This window comes from Callorhinus ursinus, unplaced genomic scaffold, assembly GCF_003265705.2.
Source record: "Callorhinus ursinus isolate GAN/ISIS: 27379988/994484 unplaced genomic scaffold, GSC_fseal_2.0 scaffold6, whole genome shotgun sequence".
Taxonomy (NCBI): Eukaryota; Metazoa; Chordata; class Mammalia; order Carnivora; family Otariidae; genus Callorhinus; species Callorhinus ursinus.
Window position 1 is genome coordinate 6292977 of NW_027397068.1, and position 23498 is coordinate 6316474.

Sequence of the window (23498 nt, forward strand, 5' to 3'; positions counted from 1 at the left end):
AGCTCTACAAAGTAACTAAATAATTACTTTTACATTTTTTCTTAAATACCCAACAGAACTACCAACTATACTAATTATAGATTATGAACCTCACTTCAAAACAAAAAAGCAAAAAAACAAAACCCTGCATCAAAGCATTATCCAAAAAATTAGAAAACATAAATATTCTCACCATGGGATCCACTTTTGTCCAAAAAATTGCTGAGATTGAACAGTGTATTTCTAGAGGCCAAGTACTGGATAAATCTCTGAAAAACAAAAACTAGAATCATAACCAATATTCCCAAATCATACCTTTAAACAATTTCGGATACTAAAGGATATTGCAAATTCTCATTATTTTTTTTTACTCAGTTATAAAGTTTCTTAGTCTGCTGACTTTTTCTGAGGAGGAAAAAGACTGAAAAGTACTCACTGAATTAGAATTAAATTTTATGATCTTTCATTTTTCATATAACAGAAACACTGCAATTTAATCCGAGTCAGTAGGCATCCCATATAAAATGGGCAATTTTTATTTTATTAATGTTTTCCAAAATTAAGTATTTTTGTAAAAGCAATTTTCACTTAAAGGTGCAAAAGACTGTTCCTAATGGGAAAAATAATTTTATTGTTCCTTTCTCCTAATATTTTTGCCCATTAATACATTTATATGGTACATACCTTTTAGGTCCCAGTAATATTTAATATTTCAATGTCCCCAAGAGAATGTCTAACTTAACATTTTTTTTAAATAGCTAAGTAGAAGATTAAAATTGTACTTTTGGTAATTTTGAGCCATATATTTCCTCTTCTTTTTCTCCTAATTGATGGAAAGTAGAAGAGCCTTCCATAAATGCCTCCTTACCCCACCAAAGAAAAGTTAAGTTCACTTCATTTACCTCATTTCCATGCACCATGAGATGATGTGTTGTGACTAAAGCTTTAAATACAACCACCCAGCTACTGTTTGTTGCCCTCTCAAAGAGTGTGTCGGCCATCTGAGGAATATTAACATTGGTCTCATTGGTAGCCTGAATCAAATCTATGAAAGTAGAAGAAATCCAACAATAATATTAATCATTACATATGAAACTTGATTTCAAATGTTAAACATTTAAACCTGTTTACTAAAACAGGAGCCCCAAAATGCTCTGACAATAGCTAACAACCACATTAAAAAAAATTAAGCTATAATATTTTTATACATGCACACATAAATACATGATTTACCCAATGTTTTTTCTCCATTGAATTCTCTTCTGTATCCTCTTCTAATTTTATCTGTTTTCTGGTACCAACGTCATTCTTTCAAATTACAAACTCCAGGAAAAGCTAAGTCTCATGTTAATTCTTTTCTAGTATAATGTCTCAAACATGTGGACACTTATTCTATACACCATTTGAAGGCAATAACATAAATGTATTTCTTTGAAACATTAAGCAGCTAAATGCATACCTCACTTAGATTTTAATTTTGATGGGTGCTAATAAATATTCTTGCCACCTAAGTGGCAGAATGAGAACAAAGAGTAAAAAAAAAAAAAAAAAAAAATCCATTACACTTACCTAAGTTTCCAAATACCGTGCATGCATTAAATTACTATTATGTGACCTGAGTTTATAAGAGTAAATCTTTAAAATGCATTCATTGTCCAATTTACATATTATCTGTACGATTCCAGCTGTACCTCAGAGGAAAAAAATTTTTTTTATATAGTGGCCAAGATGGGCTGCCCAGCATTTAGAAAAAGTGGCGAGTGTTGTCAAAAAGTTACCTGAGGCAATCAAAGATCAATGTATTAAGGAACAGAAGCTAAGTCACACTGGGGCAGACTTCAGAGCAGTACAGTTGACCCTTGAACCACATGGGTTTGAACTAAAGGGTCCACTTTCACACAGATTTTATTTTTTACAGTCCAGTACCATAAATGTATTTTCTCTTGCTTTTGATTTTCTTAATAACTTTTTTCAATTTATTGTAAGGAATACAGTATATAACACATGTAACATAAAAAAAAATGTGTTAATTATTTATGTTACCAGTAAGGATTTTGGAGGAGTCAAAAGTTACACTCAGATTTTTGACTGTGCAGGTGGTTGACACCCCCTAGCCCCCTGAGGGTTGTTCAAGGGTCAACTGGTACTTCCTAAAGCACAGTATGACCTCCTCAGGACAATATTACAAGACTTCTCTCATAGGCCACACCCACCTTGCAGAGAACTGCATATGATACTCAGTTATAAGAGAATCCCATGCAACAAATGCAGAGAAACAGACCCATCCTTTTCCTTATTCAAAATCCACACTCAGTATCATTAAACTATACATTTACTTTATGCATTTCTCCATTTTACAAAAAATAAGGTTTAAAGAAGTTGATACTCCATGTCGGAAATAAATTCTAGAGTAGAGGGTATCAATAACTGTTCTGAATTATAAATGGACCAGACCAGGCTTACTTTTTACTTTATTTTAAATTCCAGATATCATCCCTGTTTACTTTAACACCTTCCCTCAATGTTTTTCCTTTATTAGAATTCTACTCATCCTTCAGGAAATCTTTCCTGGTCCCTTTTAAATGCAGCCCCATGTTGCCTCCCGCTGCTGTAAAACCTGAGGCATTTTGTTCCTCAGGTGGGTATGCAGGTTAGATGTGTATGGGCCATAGTTTCTACCATACCAAAGCTCCTTGAGGATGGAAACCGTCACATCAATGTCTGTTTTCTGTGCAGAGCTTTGCAGAGCACTGTGCACAATAAACAATTGTTGAACAAAATGGGCAAAACCCCCCATACTTTAACCCAAAATATAAGCAAACAGTTCTTTAAAAAAGAAAAATCACTAAGCTGTGACACTGTTTTCTAAGACTATATAATGGGACTACTTTATACTTGAAATTCTGTGTCAGTCACAAACTTTTCTATTCATTTATTTACTGAACTGGGCTCTGGGGATACAGAAACATATTGCTGGTCAGAGGAGACAAATACCTGTTCAGATAATAAAGAAAGCCCTATATGAAATGAGTAAAGAGAGCCCAGGTACAGGGGCTACGTTAGCCCCTGTCTAGACGTACAACTCTGGCAAATTAAATGTCTCTTTGACTTAGGCCCTCATCTTTAAAATGGGAAGTAATAATTACTACCTTTCAGAACTATTACATGGACGGTAAAGTGTCTGAACATAGTAGGCACCCAAAATAAATGTTTGTAAATACTGTTATACACACACTGCATTGTGAGAACAGAGTGGGACTAGGAAAGACTTCATAGGGAGGATCCTAAAGTCAGCTCTGCCTTTAGGAGTGAGAAAGACATTTTTACCAAGTGTGCAAAGTGGGGGGGGGGGCGCCTGGGTGGCTCAGTCGTTAAGCGTCTGCCTTCAGCTCAGGTCATGATCCCAGGGTCCTGGGTTCGAGCCCCACATCGGGCTCCCTGCTCCGCAGGAAGCCTGCTTCTCCCTCTCTCACTCTCTGAGCTTGTGTTCCCGCTCTCGCTGTGTGTCTCTCTCTCAAATAAATAAAAAATCTAAAAAAAAAAAAACAAAACTGTGCAAAGTGGGGAGCCCTGAGAGGTGGTGTGTCCTTGGAGAACTGTGGTGGTCTGGGGGCTAGGTATGTGTGAGCAGGTGGTGGGAGGAACTTAACTAAAGAGCTAGGGGATGACCACTGAGGGATCTTACACATGATTGAAGAGTTTGGACTTCACTCTACGGACCAACAGGGGTCTTGGAAATATTTTAGCAGAGAGGTATAAGATTTCACTTTTATAGTCAACAACATCATTCGGCGACTACTAAATTCTATCTGCAAGCAGAGGCATAGAATAAGGAATAATTACCTTTGCCTGGAAAGATATACTAGAAGACAGGAAAAAAGTAAGTTAGAAAGCCCAGCTGAGAGTCAGATGAGGTCAACCTGGCTAATGAACAGGCAGTGGAAATGGAGATAATGAATGCAGCAGAAAGATACTCAGTTCAGGAGGCTCAATTCATGGGATTTCCAGGTGAGCAAATGGATAATAGAGGGGAAGGGAAAAAGAATTGTGAACAATTTCAGATTTCTGATTTGGAGTCCAGGAAATGCTTTTTTTTACTGGAAAGGGGAGGAAAGTTGGTTTCAAAGAAGACAAGCTATTTTGAACATAAACATTTGAAGTAGCTGCTGGAGATCTATGTTGAGATGTCTGATAAGGGACTGGAAGCATGTTCTAAAGTTCAGGACAAACATTTAGCCTAGATACAAATTTGGGAGTCATCAGCAATGAAATGGGAGCTGAAATCATGTAAGTAGAAGAGGTAACCCAAAGATCCTACAAAAAAACAATGGAAATTATGTTATAAATAAGTAAAGAAATAATCAGAGCTAAGAAAGACCAACATTTAAGAGATGAATGGAAGAAAAGTGAGTGAAACAACAGTTAGATGGTAAACAGAAGCCCAGGAAAGTGAAATAGTGAGAGCTAATTAAGAAAAGAGCTTCGAAAATTCATGAGGTGATTATGGGTCACCAATGTCAACTACTACAGAGTCCTCACAAGCTGAACCTGAAGAACAGAATATGTATAACTATAGGACTGCTGCCATATGAAGGAAATAAAGCTCAAATATAAACTAGGTATGAGGGGGAGAGGGCCAAAGGAAGGTTTTTTGTGGTTTAAAGATGGGAGACATTTAAGTATGTTTAAGACCAAGTAGGAAAAGGCAAAAAGAGGTGGGGGCACAAAGAGAATAGACATGACTTATGGGAAAGTCTAGAGGCAGAATGAGCTCTAGAATTCAGGGCTCAGATGTCAGAGTTAGCCTTAGGAAGGTCACACAGGAGGAGAGGTAAGGATGGGTGCTGGAGTGGAAATGGAAGAATGATCAGATAAAATGCTACTGAGAGGCATGTCCTTGATGAAGGAGAAGTTATAACTTTTATTAAATCTTGACCTTGGGGCACCTAGGTGGCTCAGTTGTTAAGCGTCTGCCTTCGGCTCGGGTCATGATCTCAGGGTCCTGGGATCGAGCCCCACATTGGGCTCCCTGCTCCGCGGGAAGCCTGCTTCTCCTTCTCCCACTCCCCCTGCTTGTGTTCCTTCTCTCGCTGTGTCTCTCTGTCAAATAAATAAATAAAAATCTTAAAAAAAAATCTTGACCTTAAAATATTCATCTTTTTAATATCCTATGTCAGGGGTTGGCAAACTACAGCTTGCTGGGCAATCTGGCTTGCTTCTTGTTTTATAAATAAAGTTTTACTGGAACACAGCCATACCCATTTGTTTACATATTGTCTAAGGCTGCTTTCATGCTACAGTGACATAGTTGAATAGTTACAACACTCAAACTAAATTCAGTGGTCCACAAAGTCTAATATTTACTCTCTGATCCTTTACAGAAAATGTTTGCTGACCCTGTTCTGTCACTAAATGGGAAGTGTCTATAAAGCACCTCTGAGGCACAACAGAGATTAACGGCTATCTCAAGGAAAAGCAACTGCATGTTTGAACTGTGAGCTGAACTAACAACTTGTGTAAACTACTATTTTTTACTTGAAAGAATAACTGATAGACTTCAAACCACGGTGATTCTGACTTGGTATTCAGCAGTTACTTTCTCAACAATAAAGTGAGCCTGTTACTTCAAATAAAACAAACAGTACTTGTTGCCAATGATAAAGTTCAATCTTTTGAGTAAAAATCAGAATTTTAGAAAACTTGTGTTGGCCACAGTAAGCTTCACAATTTTCCAGTTCTCTGATAAGACTGTTGGTGACACTTGTTCATATTATATAATGAAATATGAAAACGTTTTGGAAGATGTATCTCATTGAACTGATATTTTTAATTTTTTTAATTTTTTAATTTTTTTTAAAGATTTTATTTATTTGTCAGAGAGAGAGGAGGAAAGAGACAGAACAAGCACAAGCAGGGGGAGTGACAGGCAGAGGGAGAAACAGGCTCCCTGCACAGGAAGGAGCCCAATGCGGGACTCGATCCCAGTACCCTGGGATCGTGACCTGAGCCAAAGGCAGATGCTTAACCGACTGAGCCACTCAGGCATCCCAAACTGATATTTTTTAAATGACTAGTATGTAATGTTACAAAATAATACATTCAATTAATGCAAAGTAAAGACAGACCAATGCCAAAAGATCTTAATGTAACAGAGTCCAAAAAAATCCACTTATGTAGTTTCAGAATCAATATTGCAATTTAAATTCAAGAAAACAGCACTTAAAGAGTTATAGTATAGTATCAAAGAAGGATATCCACAATTTTCTGAAAAAGCTATTAAAATACTTCTCCTCTTTCCAACTGTGTATGTGTGTGAGGACAAATTTTCCTCATACACTTCAACTAAAACAATATATCCCAATAGACTGACTATAGAAACAGATATGAACATCTGTCTTCTATTGAGCAAGACATGAAAGAAATGTATAAAAATATCAAACAATACCACTCTTCTTGCCATATTTTTTGCTGTGGAAAATAATTATTTTCTCTAAAAGTATTATTTGTGTTAATATGTCCATAGGTTTATTATTAAAGGTATCCTGAGACCAAACAGCTTGAGAGTTGCTATTCTTGGTATATATCTAAAAAGAGAATTGCTAGGTTGTAGGGTATCCACATATTTAACTTTACAAAATGTTTTGGGGCGCCTGGGTGGCTCAGATGGTTAAGCGTCTGCCTTCGGCTCAGGTCATGATCCCAGGGTCCTGGGATCGAGTCCCGCATCAGGCTCCCTGCTCCTTGGGAGCCTGCTTCTCCCTCTGCCTCTCTCTCTCTCTCTCTCTCTCTCTCTCTCTCTGTCTCTCATGAATAAATAAATAAAATCTTTAACTTTACAAAATGTTTTTACATAGTGGTTGTAACATTTATATTTTCGCCAGTAGTTTATATAAGTATCTACTGCTTTACCTGCTCACCAAATAAAGGGTTTCCATTTAAAGAATTTCAAAAAATGAAAACAAAGCATAGACATAAACACACAGAAAAAATGTTCTTGAAAATTACAAAATCTAAATGTTAAATATCTGCCATATTTGAATTCCTTAAAATTCAAAAGCATTAGCTGAATTTGGGGAGACAGAGCTGGTATCTATTTAAGATTTATTTATTTGTCAGAGAGAGTGAGAGAGAGAGAGCGCGCACAAGCAGGGCAAAGGGATAAGCAGGCTTCCCACTGAGCAGGGAACCTGATGCGGGCCTCGACCCCAGGACCCTTGGATCATGACCTGAGCTAAAGGCAAATGCTTAACTGACTGAGCCACCCAGGGGTCCCAGATCTGGCATCTTTTTTAAAGATAGGTTTTAAAATAGCTTACTGAAGTACAACCGACATTAAAAAACTGCACATATTTAAAGGATATTATTTGATAAGTTTTGACAAACATGCATCCATAAAACTATCATCAAGATTATGAACATATCCATCACCCCCCAAATTTTCCTAGATACCTTTTATAATTCCTCCTTCCTACCCTTCACTTGCTACTGTCCCTTAGCAACCACCAAAATGCTGTCAGCCAATATACATTAGTTTGTATCTTCTAATACAATAAAAATTCTCTAATAAAGAGAATCATACATTTGCAGGGAACAGGGAGGCAGGGGAGAGGTCTGGCTTCTTTTACTCAGGATAATTATTTTGAGATTCATCCGGTTGTTGCATGTATCAAGAGTTCCAATAGTTCATGCCTTTTTATTACTGAGGTATATTCTGTTATATGGACAGAGCAAAACTGTTTATTCATTCACCTATTGATGGACATTTGGAGTGACTCCAGTTTTTGATTATTACAAGTAAAGCTGCCATGAACATTTGTGTACGAGGATTTGCATGGACATATGCTTTCAATTCCTTGGGTAACTGCCTAGGAGTAGACTGTTTAAATCATTTCGAAGTAAATATTTAAGAAACTGCCAAACTGTTTCCAAAATGGTTGTATCATGTTATATTCCCACCAGCAGTGTACCAGCACTCCAGTTTATTTTCTGCCATTCTAACAGGTGTGACATGGCATCTCATGGTGGTTTTTTTTGCATTGCCATAATGGCTACTAATGTTGAACATACTTTTCATGTACATTTTGTTACTTTATTTGCCATAGATATAAATTCTTTATCGGATTGTTTGTTTTCTAATTTTTGAGCTGTTTTGGATCAAATCCACTATTAGATATGTAATTTGCAAATATTTTCTCCAAGTCTATGGCTTCCCATTTCATGCTTTTAATAGTGTCTTTTGAAGAACAGAAATTCTCAATTATGATGAAGTCCTATCTACCAAGTTTTTCTTTAAGGGTTCATGCTTTTGTGTCGTACTTAAGAAATCTTTGCTTGAGTCAGTCACAAAGATTTTCTCCTGTGTTTCTTCTAGAAGTTTTATAGTTTTAGGACTGTATGTTTAGATCTATAATACATTAGTTTTTTTATAACTGATATGAGGTATGGATATAGGGTCTTTTTTTTTGCATATATCAAATTGTTCCAGCACTATTCGCTGAAAAACCTATTCTCTCCTACTTTTTATTCTTTCCCACTTTGTACCTTGTCAAAAATCAACTGACCACATATCTTGGGGTCTATTTCAGGACTTACTCTGTTCTACTGATCTATTTGTCTGCTTTTATACCAATACCACACTATCTTTATTAATATAAATTTTTATAATTCTTGAAATCAGGTGGTGGTAGCCCTCTAATTCTGTTCTTTTTCAAAGTAGTTTTTGCTCTTTTAAATCCTTTGTATTTCCATAAGTTTTACAATGAATTTATCAACTTTAACAAAAATATCTGCTGGGATTTTAATTGGGATTATGTTGAATATATAGATCAATTTGGGGTGATCTGGCATTTTAGCAATACTGAGTTTTCCCACTTATGTACATGGTCTGTCTCTCCCTGTATTTAGATCTGCTTTAATTTGTCCCAGCAATGTTGTACAGTGTTCAGTATTCAGGTCTTACATATATTTAGTCAGATTCCTTCCTAAGTATTTCACACATTTTGATGATATGGTAAATGGTATTGTTTCTTTTTAATTTCCATTTCTAATTGTTCACTGCCAGTATTAAGAAATACAACTTACTTTTGTATATTGACTATATCGCACAACTTTGCTTAACTCATCAGTTCTTTTTTGTAGATTCTGTCATAAATTCTGCATAGATTATCTGTGATAGTTTTTACTTCTTTGCAATCTTGATACCTTTTCCTCTTTTTTAAATTAAAAAAAAATTTTTTTTTTTGCTTGATGGTATTGGTCCTGGCCAGAATCTCCAATGCAATTTGAAGAGCGGTGAGAAAGACATCCCTTTCTTTATTCCAGATCATAAGGGGAAAACATTCAGTTTATTCAGTTTTTCACTAGTAAATGTGATGTTATCAGTAGGTTTTTCACAGATATCCAATGTCATATTAAGGAAGTTTCTTTCTATTCCTACTTTGCTGAGAGTTTTTATCATAAATGGATGTTGGATTTTGTCAAATATATTTTCCCTATCTATTGAGATGATCGTATGGTTTTTCCTTTTCAGTCTGTTATTATGGTGGATTACATTGACTTTTTGTAAATATTTTATTTATTTGAGAGGGGGAGAGAGAGAGTCTGTGCAAGTGGGGGAGGAGCAGAGGGAGAAGCACAAGCAGACTCTGCACTAAGCACAGAGTTTGACACAGGGCTCGATCCCACAGCCCTGAGATCATGACCTGAGCTGAAATCAAGAGTCGGCTGCTTAACCAACTGAGCCGCCCAGAAGCCTCTACATTGATTAACTTTCAAATGTTAAACTAACCTTGCATTCTTGGGATAAACTCCTTTGGTCATGATATTTTATCTGTCACTGGATTTGATTTGCTAAAATTTTGTTAAGAATTTTTACATCCATGAGAGACTATGGACTCTGAGAAACAGGGTTTTAGAGGGGAGGGGGAAGGGGGGATTGGTTAGCCCGGTGATGGGTATTAAGGAGGGCATGTACTGCGTGTTATATGAAAACAATGGATCGTGGAACACTACATCAAAAATTAATGATGCACTGTATGGTGACTAACATAACATAATACAATTTAAAAAATTAAAAAAAAAAGAATTTTTACATCCAGGGGCACCTGGCTGGCTCAGTCAGAAGAGTATGTGACTCTTGATCTCAGGGTCATGAGTTCGAGCCCCACATTGGGTATAGAGATTACTTGAATAAATAAAATTTTTTTAAAAAAGAATTTTTACATCTGTGTTCATTAGGGATATTGGCCTATAGTTTCTTTTCTTATAATATCTTTGGTTCTGCAATCAGAGTAATGGTCTCATAAAATAAGTATTCTCTCATCTTCAATTTTCTGGAAGAGATTGTGTAGAACTGGGATTATTTCTTTTTTAAATGTTTGGTAGTATTCTGGGCCTGGAATTTTCTTTGATAGAATATTTTTAACCATAACTTAAATTTCTTTAATAGATATAGGGCTGTCTGAGTTATTTATTTATTTTTGAATGAGCATGGGTAGTTTGTCCCTTTCAAAACATTTGCCCTTTTCATATAAGGTGTTATATTGGCATCAAGTTGTTAGCAGTATTCTCATATGGTCCTTTTAACATCTATTGAACCAGTAGTGATGTCATCTCAAAATTACCTGATACTGGTAATTTATGTCTTTTTTTTTCTTTCTGATCACTCTGGGTAAAGTCATTTCAATTGTATCAATCTCCCCAAAGACTCCGCTCCAGAGGAAGCTCCAGAGGAAGCTCCAATTCAGGTGGGCTCCTCCACCTCATGCTACAGCCTGGAACCTCTCTCTTGACGGTAAGCTGGGATAATCCCAGAACTCACTTTGTTCTCCATCTCTCAGGGATCACTGTGTTCTACCGCCTGATGTCCAATACATTGAAAACAGTTCTTTGATATACTTTGCCCAGTTTCTCAGTTGTTTCAGGCAGGAGGGTAAACATAGACCCTGTTACTCCATCTTGCCACAAAGTATAAGTCTATCTTTTTGGTAGTTTTAAGCAATTGAAACTATATTAGAAAATTCCTCTGAAGAAAGATAATATAACAAAAATAAGAGAATAAAAGAAATAGATGCAAGTAGAAAAAGAACTTTAACCTTTGAGAGTTGTAAATAATTGCTCACTAAAATAAGAAAATAGCAACAAACCTGATTAACTCTCAAATTCTTGATCACCTATGTCTTTTTTCGCTACTACATGAGACTCTCAACCACTTCAACCATGTGGAAAGGTAGCACATCACAGGGCCCTTGTTACCTCTTACCTTGACTGCTCTGTAACCTGTTCTCTGGATCACCTCCAGCCCAACTAGATATACTTGTGGAAAAATAACTGCCCAAGTGTACACTTCTGATCTTGGCATTCACCTGCTCAAAACCCCCCTGGGGCCTCCTGCTGTCCACTGAATTAAACACAATTACCTCAACCCTCAGTAAAAGGCCTTTTATCAGAAGGCACAGCTACTTTCCTACTCTTTGCTGTGAGTTGTGCACCAACACTATGGTACTGATACATTTTCATGCTGCCCTTATTGCCTAGAACATCTCTGCCTTCACTCTTTTGAGATCTCATCTCTTAAGGCAATCTTAAATACTATCACCTCCAAGAAGTCTCTTCTAATATTGCCCTCAAATGGAGAAGAGGCCATAGTTTTCTCTTCCATGCAGAGTGGGGCAAAGGACACTGGACTTGGGGCCAGAGATCTGGTTTACAACCCAACTCTGCTACTTATGGACAAATTAACTTGACCACTCTATGGCTCTATATTTTCACCTAGAAATGGGAGTAATATTAACTGCCTTACAGGACAGACATTGTCATTTGTGCTAATCTTTACACATCTTCATTATAGTCCTTATTACATAAAATTATAATTGTTAATTTACATACGTTTTTGCTCTATTGGAGCTCAAGATCCAGTAAGTAGGAATGAGGTCATTATCTGTATCTTTTGGTCCCTGGTACCCAACACAGGCCCTGGCATATAAAAGACACTTAATGAATGAGACGGCTAAGACTGGGCTAGCATTCTCTGCCTCAATATAAAGTACTTTCATACTAAAACTGATAGTTGGTATTAAAGGTCTATTTCTTTCCATAATTCTTACTGGATGCAACTGAATCACCAAATTAGACAGAAAGAGTTACTTTCTATGTCACTGATTTATATATACTTTTATCAGCAGCTTAAATTTAGAAAGGGAACTTATATTCCATTTTTAAGTCTCTCCCTAAGTTTAATTACAAGATTCTGTCATACCCTAATGGAACAGCAATTTTCCTTAGACTGAATGCCAGAAAGGGGAACAAAGATTGGTCGTTCCTTTATCTTACATTCATCTTCTAAACTTACCCCCCCCAAAAAAAAAAGAAAATGAGAAGCGACAGTGCGATAGATTAATACACGGATTTGAAACATTAACATCTCAGGGTATTTGCCACATGAACTTATATGTAAATTTATTAACTGTTCTTTTAAATTTGTATCTTTTTTTTCTTCCTTCTCTACTCTTTCCCTTCCCTCCTACTAGTTAACAACATTGGAGAGTTCAAACATTTGAAAACAGAAGATAATCTTTCCAATTTGGGCAATACAAAAAGATAATGATGCCGATAGTCTGAGGTTGTTTGGGCTCAGAATGAATGGCAGACATTGATGGTTCCTCACCAATACCTAGTTCCTTCTCTCTTCTTCCTTACCAGCAAATGCCACCCATTCCCCCTGCCTGGCCCACCCATCAGAAAAGCAAAAAAAAAAAGCCGGATATGTGCCATCCCTGTTTCCCTTTAGCTAGAAATGGACATACGAAGGGCAGTCCTTTGAAATAAACAGTGTTGTATAATTAACAAAGTGGACACATGCCTCCTCTCCTTCAATGGATGCAGCTGTGTATGCATGGGACATCACGGTCATCTTGAGACAGGAGGATAGACTTCAGCAAGCTGGAGCCAGCAGTGGGGAAACATGAAAAGTACCTGGGTCTGTGGTGGTGCTGCTGAGCTGCTAATCAAACCCTGGAACTGCCTCAGCTCCAGACTTCTTGTTAAAGAAGATGGTAAATTAGCTTATTAATTCTGAACTTGGGGTATTCTGTTACTTGCACCCAAAAGAATCCTAAGTGATACAAACTACAACAAAACACAAAAGGAACCAAGGAACCAGGCCCATGACCTCTACAGTGTCTACCAGCTCTAATATCATTGGAGCATCTCCCTGCCCCTCAGAATCATATTGTTTCTGCCCTTTTACAGAGTTCAACAACCCCCAGCAGTGCCCTCCCTTGAGATAAGGGGTCCTTTGTGTAGAAGCTCTGTTTCAGGTGAGTTGGGTTATAGGAACTAGGATAAAGAGCATGGATGAAAGGATCACATTTTGGGAAAGAGAAAGAGAATATCTTTCTCCTATGCAGAAAGAAGACCTAACAATGTGAAATAATTGTATGAAATACAAATTTTGTAGATAGAACTTCTGAAGTGACATGGGGAAGACTGAAAAATAATCAGAACGAAAATATGAAGGAGGTGGCTGGACATCCCCAAGGTTGAGGAGAGGCACTGGGAGAACTGCGGCCAGTCTAGGCAGGGCTGGGCATGTAGAATGGAATGACCTCGTGAGAGCTGAAGTGGAAGTGATGCCTACCGGGGAGGCGCTGAGAGCTGCATAAATGGCAGCAAAGGTGGGAGAGCAGGCGTGAGAATTGATGACCCTCAACTGTTAAGTGTAGACAACAAGGCTGAATACGGCAGGAAATAAAAGAATAAATACCCGCGGCTTTACAGAAATCAATGCGGGGGGGGGGGGCAGCTTGCAAATGTACCCTATATGATGAACAGTATTTACAGAACTTAACAACAGTATCCTTCTTCAAAGAAATTCTCCTTTAAATAAAAAGGTACAAAATGTGAGTGAGCTTTTAAATTTTTTCACTTGAGTCAATATAGCTACATAAAAACTTTGTATTTTTATATTACTACAATGTGAACTTTAATGTAACCTAGTTTCTAAACCAGGTAAACTATTTCTAAACTGGTTTTTTTTTTTCATCTCAAAGAAAAACATGTATACTTTGTAACGTTTTTGTAGTCCTTTGTAGAAATGTGTACTACAGAAACCTCCTTCTTATGCTGTTTGTTCTTCTATAGGATTCTGGCAGATTCGAAATAAGGAGATGCAGTATACCGCATAGTTAAGTCACTCATTTAAGGTTTTGGAGCCAGACCAGATCCATCCAGTTCAATTACCATCTGTTATTTAGTAACTGTGTGACCTTGAGCAAGGCTGCCTCTCTTAACTTCCATTTCTGCATTACTATGATGGAGATAATAATGGTACCTATCTGACAGCTGTTTTATTAAAGTGGGTAAGGCAAGCAAAATATCTAGTACAGAGCCTGAGACATAAGGGATGGATATCAAAGCATCCATAAATATATATTCTATATATAATATATAAATACATATGTTAATACATATAACAATATAATGGGTATAAATCCATCAGTATATAAATAGTACCTATTTATATAGAGATATACATACTCTACTATACACATAGTAGTGTACATTAAAAGAGATGGATACATATATACACAATTATAATTAGATTCACTGTTTGGCTACCTATATCAAAAAAGAACTGGCATACTTTGTTAATTAATTCATTTAACTCACTCATTAACAAATATTCACTGAATGCTTATCACGTGCCCAGGAGAGATAAGTACTGTGATGGAAAATAAAATAAGGGGATAGAGAACAATAGTGGGTACTGTTTCAGATAGGGTGACCAGAAAAAGCCTCCTGAAGGAAATAACATTTAAAGAGACCTAAACGCAGCAAGGAAGGAAATAGAAGCAGTGTAGGGGAGACATGTGCTTGTATGTATGTTGTTTCTCTTTCTACCACTTTCCCCACTCTGACATTCTCTGCTTTGACTTGGGTAATGTTTGAACTACACCCAAAGGTATGTCTGTTGTTTGTGGAACACATAAAAGGATGTCCACAGAATTATGTCAATCGTTTAGGTATCATGGCAAACTATACCCAAAAGTGTTCTAAACATGGGTCAGTTTGAGGGGCAGGCATCAGCAACTTTTCAGTGAACGTTATAAATTACTATGATTCTTCTGACCCACTGGAGTAGAGGAGATACTGACCATGCTCCCTCCCTAGTGTAGCATCATGAGTCACAAAGCTTCAGGGAGCCAGCTTAAGTGCCCAACCACCTGCCTGCATGAATCTGAGTCTAGGGCCATGTACCACACTATTGTGTGAGCTTGCATGCAGGCTGGGAAATAGGTAAGCAGTCTATGTGCCAAATACTGCATCCTCAGTTAACTCTGGTTAAGACTCTGGTGGTAGAAAATCATTAGGACGGGAGCGCCTGGGTGGCTCAGTCAGTTAAGCGTCTGCCTTTGGCTCAGGTCATGATCCCAGGGTCCTGGGATTGGCCAGCATTGGGGGTCCCTTCCTCTCCCCACCCCCAAGGCCCTCGTGCTCTAATAAATAAAATCTTTTTGAAAAAAGAAAATCATTAGGACAAAAATTGGAAGTTTATACTTTTGTCTTTTAGGATTCATACACAGTCTGCTCTGGCATTAACAATGTAACCTTTAAGTAAGTCCCTGGATTTCTTTAGCCTAGAGTCTTCATCCATGAGGTAGAAATAATCACATATGTCCACTAGCCATCATACTACATTGCTTTGACATTTCATTCTCTTCTTAATGTTTTCTTATAAATCACCATGTGGTGCTCAAAAGAACTCTATGCTTTAAGAACCAGATGACAATTTAGATGAACAGAACTTTAAAAGGACATGTAAAAAGCAGGTAGCACTATAGAGGTGGAAGATGACATTGGTAACAGGCCACTGAAACAGAAGATCTTGGTGTTCTGGGCAATCCACAAAGAATTTCAAGCCAGTTCTCTAAGCTGGCAGTAATTGCTGGAAGGATGGCCTTCGCTGACTTCGTTGCCAGGGAGATTTTAGAAGATACGTGTGGTGTGGATTTCTCATTTCCTTCTACTGCCACACGATGATCAATGACCTGTGTCTAGTCTTCAGGTGCGTCAGGTAAATTCACTCAAGTCCCATTTACTTCATGACCTTAAGTTTTGTTTTTGTTTTTTCACAGAGCCTAGGTCCAAAAATAAGCACAAGGGGTGTACATTTAAATGACCACAGAACAGTATTCGAGGGGTCTCTCGAGAAGAATTTGCCACATTAGTAAATTTACATATCCCAACACTCATCAACCCTGCATGTCTTTTTAAATATCTAACTTAAGTTTCATGCTCTGACCATGGCCCATCACTTCCTATTCTGTCCTCAGAAAGGATGAGCCACTTCATCCTCAGTTAACTCTTTATATTCAACACCTCCTTTTAGAGTGTTCTCAGGCCACTAAGAAAAGCAATATTTCATAGTTAGGACCCAAACAGCAGAAAGAAGGCATCGGTTTTCTGTTCCAATCAAGCTCCCTACCAACATATGTGCAGCTTATGTTTCCTAAAAATAAACAGTATCCCAAAATGGCAACTCCTGCTGCAGACACTCAAGACTTTTCCCCTTTGCTGCAGCTATAGCCTCCCCTCTAGAATGTCTCCCAAATTCATATCCATCTTTCACTCCATGGCTAGTACAAGGCTGGATTTTATCCACCTTCCATTCCTGCTCCTCCCCTAGGCAGGATTCCTTGGCAACACTTCCCAACATTATCCTATCTCCTTGACCTGACCCAAAGTCTTACTTTTATTTTTCAGAACACTTTACCAAATTTCCTAGAACGAAATGTCCAAAAAACACCTAATTCTATTTTCTTTCTGAAATACCAAGGAATACTTTAGTTCTTAATACATGTTTATTATATAAATATAAAACTTTATCTTTACTGCAGTAAAAGAAAGAAAAACAATATTAAAGTGAAATGAAAAGAATATGTAAGCCTCTCCTCCATACAGATTCCTTAATTCCAAAGGGAAAAAAATAAGAGGAAAAACTGCAAAAGGGTTCTACGCTTGCTTTAGAGGCATGGAACAGGAGTTGGTTGAGACTACATTTACTGATTAGTGGATATGGGGGGGAAGTAATGAATGATCAGAAATTCAGATGTAAGAGATGGGAGCAGCAGCAAGGTAAATCAGTAAGCTGACTCCTGAAAGACCGGGTCCTCTCACTATCTCTTTTGCTCCCAGCCCTGAATCGCAGAGAACCCCCACCAGGCCAATGGAGACCACTCTCTTCCATTCAGTGGCCAGAAAGAAAGAATTAAGTCCCTGGTTCCACAACAGATGAGGGGGCCAGGAAGGAAATATCTTTCTGATGACCCATAGTGGAATTCACTATCTTTAACCCTAAAAATATTGCAACAGTTAGTTTCTTTGGTAGGTTAGTCCTATGATTCACTATACTTCAGGTACCTCATGATTACTACAGGCTCTGGTGAGACACCTAGGGAACTTAAATACTAACCAGAACACTGTTCTACAGGAAGGTGTTATTTAGGATTTACAAAGCTTCAATGTCATAATTGGCATCAAAAAGTTATATACTGCTCATGTCCATTTCTTTAGATAAGCTAAATCAAAATAGAACCACCTTTCCCATTACACAGACAATGCTTTATTATTACTCATTCTTAATAGCTCTTTATAAAGACACGTTAACATCTCTTTAGCACTCAGAGCTAAGAGCAACCAAGTCAAATATATTTATAAAATCTTCTGGGTCACACAGTTAATTTATGTCACAAAAAAGCTAAACCTCTCTCATGTGTGTCAGTAAAGTCTAAAAATTTGGGACCAAAGAGTTTATCACACCACAGTTCTTTTTGCCATTCACACCTGTACCACAATCCGTGTTTAGGACTTTATGCACATTAGTAACCACAGTAACAGACACATCACTATACAATTTAAAAGGAACAAGTAAGGCTTTAAATTTTCAAACCTTCTGTTGTAGCTACTTCTTATCCTATTCTATAACTTCTGATCTCATTTTCATTTCCCTTCACTCATATGGTATAAAAAATCTGGCCCTGTTATTTATCACCGAAAATTCACTCTTTGGTGGTCCAACTCCTTAAAATTCTCCATGTCTAAATGCTTTAAGCATGCTCTGCGGACAAGGAGCTTCCCAAATGTAGGATATGCTGGCCATCAGTTTCGCTCCTTTCTCTCCAAATTTAATTCTTCTCAGTTCTGGTCCATTTCCTTATAAACTTTTTAGGCTCACCACCAAGAAATATGATATATAACTTTGCAAGTGTTTTCTTAAGTTCCCTGGTGCTCAGTCTAGGAGAAGTTTCTTAGCTTTGCCACTACTGACATTTTGGGCTAGATAATTCTTGGTTGGAGAGGGGTGGGGAGGATGCTAGCCTGTGTGTTGCAGGATGGTTGGCAGTTCCCCTGTCCTCTACACATGACATGGCAGTAGCACCTTCCCTCCCCCAGTCAAGACAGTCAAAACCATCTCCAGATATTCTCAACTTTCCCCTTCGGGACAAAATTGCCCCCTGTTGAGGACCGCTTGTCTAGAACAGGAGTTTGGAGATCTCAGGAGATCAGGTCAGGCTAGAGTAGGGCCCCAGAAAAGCTGTCCCAGCTTTTAATCAATATTTTCTTCAGTTTCAGTTGTGGGCAGATGACCATGCTATATGAGTAACAGTCTATAAGAAAGGAATATACAGCATTTACTGTTAGCATTTACTGTTATAACCAAATAATATTTATAGAAAAGAGACTCACACTTAATCAAGGATGGCAGTCCCCAGCTCTTGAAGGGGTTATGATCCAAAAGTTTACAAGTATATTTAGAATCAAGAATACATTCAGTTGAACTATCCAAAATTGCCATTGTTGTCTCAGTAATAAAAAAAAAAAAAGGCTTAACAACATCAGCAATTTCATATAATTCAACCTAGTAATTTCTTTCTGTAGCAATGGTAGGTTCCCACAAAATCCTATTGAAATATTCTAACCCTGCTGTCTCCTTTTTCTCTTGAGGTCCCTGGGTACTACTGAATTCATTTTCATTTTCACCAAGAGCAGTCACTGCTTCTGTTGAGGCTCTACGCCTCTCCAGACCCTGTGGAACGATATGCACACAGCCTCAGAACTGTTTTGATCCTGCAGTCCAAGGACAGAGATGCCTATTTTCCCACTTTTCTCTTCAGCTCTTTTCTCCTATTTGTGTAGATTCCCAAAATAAAGAAAAATGATGAGTCTTTGTATATACAAAAGACAGAAGATTCATCTATAGTTGGCAATATGACAAATATTACTGGCCAACTCTCTCTCTCTCACATACACACAGCATCAAAGGAAAAACAGATGAGGAAAGAAAAAAGAATTGCACTTGTTGGAGGTGAAAAATTCTAGAGAAAACAGATAACTGAAGGGCATACACTTTGAGCAGCAATTTTTATCACAGATGACAGCAAGTGTTGTGAGGTAGGTTAGAGGGTTATCCATCAATCAACAATCAACTCTGAAACCAGTAACTTGTCCCAAAGATGACTAATTATGGTCTACCACTCCCCCAAAATGTCTAAAAGAGGGAGTAGTGGCAGGAATCCTGGACTCAAAAATCCTCGAGATACAGATTTTAATTGTGGAGCTCTATGGGTCACAAAGCTCCCGTTATCGAGTCAGAGAAGTGGGAGCAACAAACACACCGCAATGTGCTTTTAAGTTACAGGATAACCAAAGTTCCCTTGAACTCTGACACCCTCTACACCTCCCTTCCATTTGGTGACATGACAGCTCCCTGTTCTCTCTCCTCAGCCTTGGAGAAAGATGAGCCCTCCCTCCTCCTTTCTAGCCACAGCTCATTCTGGGCTCCCACCTTCCTAGGCCTTTCTCCCTACTTACTGCCTACATCTTTATTCTTTGATTATACCCTCTCCTCTGTATATTTTATTTTTTTAAAGATTTTATTTATTTGAGAGAGAGTGAGAGCGAGAACACGAGAGGGGGGAAGGTCAGAGGGAGAAGCAGACTCCCTGCTGCGCAGGGAGCCCAATGCGGGACTCGATCCCAGGACTCCAGGATCATGACCCGAGCTGAAGGCAGTTGCTTAACCAACTGAGCCACCCAGGCGCCCCTCCTCTGTCTCTTTTAAACACACTGCTTAATATAGTCCATTTCTGAGGAGAAAGAAACATGAAATCCCTCTCCTGACTCTGAGTTATACTCTAGACTCCCTAAACTCAGAACTTCTCTGTTTCTTCATTCACCTCTGGAATCCACTACAACTTGGTCAGCTCCTACGAGCCTCCATGAAATGACGGTAATCCTCACTGAATCTGCTCCAGGGTCAGCAGTGATCACTAAACTGCCCAAACCAATGGATAGTCTCTAGTTTCCATCCTAATGCATTTCAGTGCCACTGGACAATACTGATCTCATTTTCAAAGTTGTATTTCTGGGATGTGGGAGAACCACCCTTTTCTGGCCCTTTCCTCCTCTCTGCCTTTTCTTCTCAGTCTCCATCAAGGCTCTTCTTCCTCCAATCCCTTAAATAATGGGTGTCCCCAAGACTACTTCCTCAGTCCTCCTTTCTCAGTCAAGACTCTCTTCTTAAGCAACCTTTTCCATGCCTCTACTTCCACGAGACCTGGATAATTTAAAAGAGACCAGAACACAAAATGGAAATCATTACCTTCTCTCCAAACCTACTTTGCCTAGCCCAGAAAATGGCACCACCATTCACAAAGGCACCTCAGCTTTCTAGTTCAGCACTTTCCCTTCTTCTGTCTTGTCCTCCATATTCTATCAATTACCAAGTCGTACAGATCCTGCCTTGTAAATGTCTCTGAAACTTTCTCTGCTCTGCCTTAATCGTCTTACTATCTTCTCCTTGGAACACTATCCGACTTATCTTATAACTTGTTCCCATACCCATTTTTTCTTTATTTTTTTAAATTTTATTTTATTATATTATGTTAGTCACCATACAACACCTCACCAGTTTTCGATGCAGTGCATTTTTTTTAATTGGCTCTCAAAGTATATTCCTAAATGCAAATGCGAGCACGTCACTCTACTAATGAAACAAATAAGCTTTGCATAGTCAAGTCCTTCTCAACCAGGTTCCTCAATATTCTAAAGCAGCCACTGTAACATGACAAACCGACTTACCTTTCATGCATCTGGAATGGTATTAGTTATATACCATCACTGGGAGAGTTGAGGAAATAGGTACTTAAATCATGATCTGTGTTCTGTAGTTCAGATGAGAAACCCTGGTTGAGAAAGGCTGACACAGGCTCCTGCTGTACAACCTCCATCATATCCTGCTACTTCTTCACACATAGACTGCCTCCAAAAATGGGAGACCCCTGCACTCTTTTACACCTGTCTGTATTTGCATATGCTGTTGTTCAGGCTTGGCGTTCTCTTTTTCTGTCTACTCTAGAGCTCCCATTCATGCTGGATGTTCACACAATACTTTCGTTGTGAGCTTCCTTGGACTTTGCCAAACAGGCCTTTCCATGGTCTCTTTACCCACCTTTAGAGCTCATCTTATGATATCATGCAGGTTTATTCACGTATCTGTGTGCTTTACTAAAATGTGAGCTCTGGAAGACATCACCAGCAAAATTCCTGAAATATAGTGGATATAAAGCAAAACTTTTTTGAGAGAATCATAATAAATGCTTCTTTTCTCCTTAACTCCAAAACCTGTGTTAGATACTCAAATTCTTGGAGCTCTATCCATTATTTAAAAAAAAATAAGAAACTAATATCACATTGATGTTAAAAACAGTTACAAGAAACCCTTGAGTCACCATGTAATGACTCCTCTTTCTCAAATGAACAGATGGAGGGAGAAACCCATGACAATTATTCTTAAAATGAGTTACACCAAGATCTGTGCCTCTTTTCCAGAACATAACTAACATGTGGCAAAAAAAAAGGGGGGGGGGAGGACATGTAATATCTGCATAGGCCTTGCTATAATTCCTTTTAAAGATCATACCTGTTTGCTGCTCTAAGTTCCCATTACAAAAAGGAGCAAAACTTGTCCCTAGCTGTGTAAACAAGGCAAGAATTATGATTGGATGCCAGAAGCCCAAAATTTATGCTTTCAAGAAAGCTATAATAAGGATCAGAACACACCCAACAGGGACACATGCCTGGTCATGCCCTCAAAGCCCTCAAAGCATGACTATTGGTGGGGAGGAAACCCCTCTGGCCATCCCCAAATACAGAGAATTGCACCAGCTCATTCCATGTTGGAAGACATCTTATTTCTGGCAGAGGCTATAAGCAGTTGGAGCAATGCCTAATGTGTATTGCTTGGCACAGACAAAGAGAGAGAATCAATTTTATCTTACACTCAAGGCCTCACCTAATGAACTCCTACATCTGTGATTTCTTTTTATTTTTTTAAAAGATTTATTTTAGAGAGAGAGAGAGAGAGAGCATGCGAGTGGGGTGAGGGGCAGAGGGAGTGAATCTTCAAGCAGGCTCCCCGCTGAGCACAGAGTCCACCACGGGGCTCCATCTCATCACCCTGAGATCATGACCTGATCCGAAATCAAGGGTCAGACGCTTAACCGACTAAGCCACCCAGGCACCCCTCCCTATATCTGTGCTTTCATCTCTCTCTTTTTCTATAGAATTTTTTGTCTTTAACATCTTGCTCAATTTACCTATTATGTGTATTGCTTATCGACTATCTTACTTCCCACCTTAAATATAAATTCTACGAGGAAAGCATTTTCATCTGCTTGGTTCACAGACATACCCCTAGGCATTTAAAATAATGTAGAGTAGACGTATTCGTTAAATATTTGTTGTGAACCTGGAATGCACTCTGCCTTGATTTCAACTGCCCTATTCTAGCTTTCCTTCATATCCTATAGTCAGCACTGATTTTTTTTCCTTAGGCCTTTTGCTTAGTTTCTTCCTGTATCAGGCCTATGAAAGTTCTTCAAAATCAGGTGAAGTCTCTCAGGTATAAGCCAACTACTTAACCATTATTTTTATTACATCAAGTATTCTTTGGAATAAGGTGGTCATATTTATATAACTCATAACAAAATTCACCATTTAGTTTTTAAAAAGTTACTCGCCACAGAGGTATTTAACAACAGGGGTAGAGTGTAATGAGTTCATCAGAATTTAAATGTTAAAGAATCTCTTGTTCAAAGAACTGACAAAGCTTTGTGCTTAAACTGTGGCTAGTAGGTCTTTAGTGACTAATTCAGCAAATAAATTACTTAAATTTAGAGCCCAATTTGGGTCCAGGCCATTAAGTGGGGGTAAAATCACTTTCATACTTTACTTTTATATTGTCTTTAGGTAGCCTGGTTGAATTTCGGGCATAATATATTAGAGCCTAAACATCCTTTAGGACAATGACTACAACCATTTGGATTAATGGAATGATTCAATGGCTGACACTAAATTTACCAACTCTAATTTCAATTAGTAGAGCTTAATCAAACTTTTCTTTAGTGCTGTTGAACATGTGGGTACAACTGAGTAAAGATGAGATGAAAGCCAATTTCCAT

At 38.1% G+C, this 23498-nt stretch overlaps 1 protein-coding gene across 11 annotated transcripts in view; it reads right to left on the minus strand.

Moving 5' to 3' along the window:
* Positions 1–23498, minus strand: part of SNAP91 (synaptosome associated protein 91) — a 147226-nt gene that overhangs the window by 89063 nt on the left and 34665 nt on the right. For all 11 annotated transcript variants that reach the window (XM_073893573.1, XM_073893575.1, XM_073893576.1 and 8 more), the window contains exons 3-4: positions 882–1024; positions 173–248 (exon numbers count right to left, since the gene is read on the minus strand). In XM_073893573.1, coding sequence (XP_073749674.1) covers positions 173–248; positions 882–1024 — 219 coding nt within the window. The remainder of the gene's footprint in view (positions 1–172; positions 249–881; positions 1025–23498) is intronic.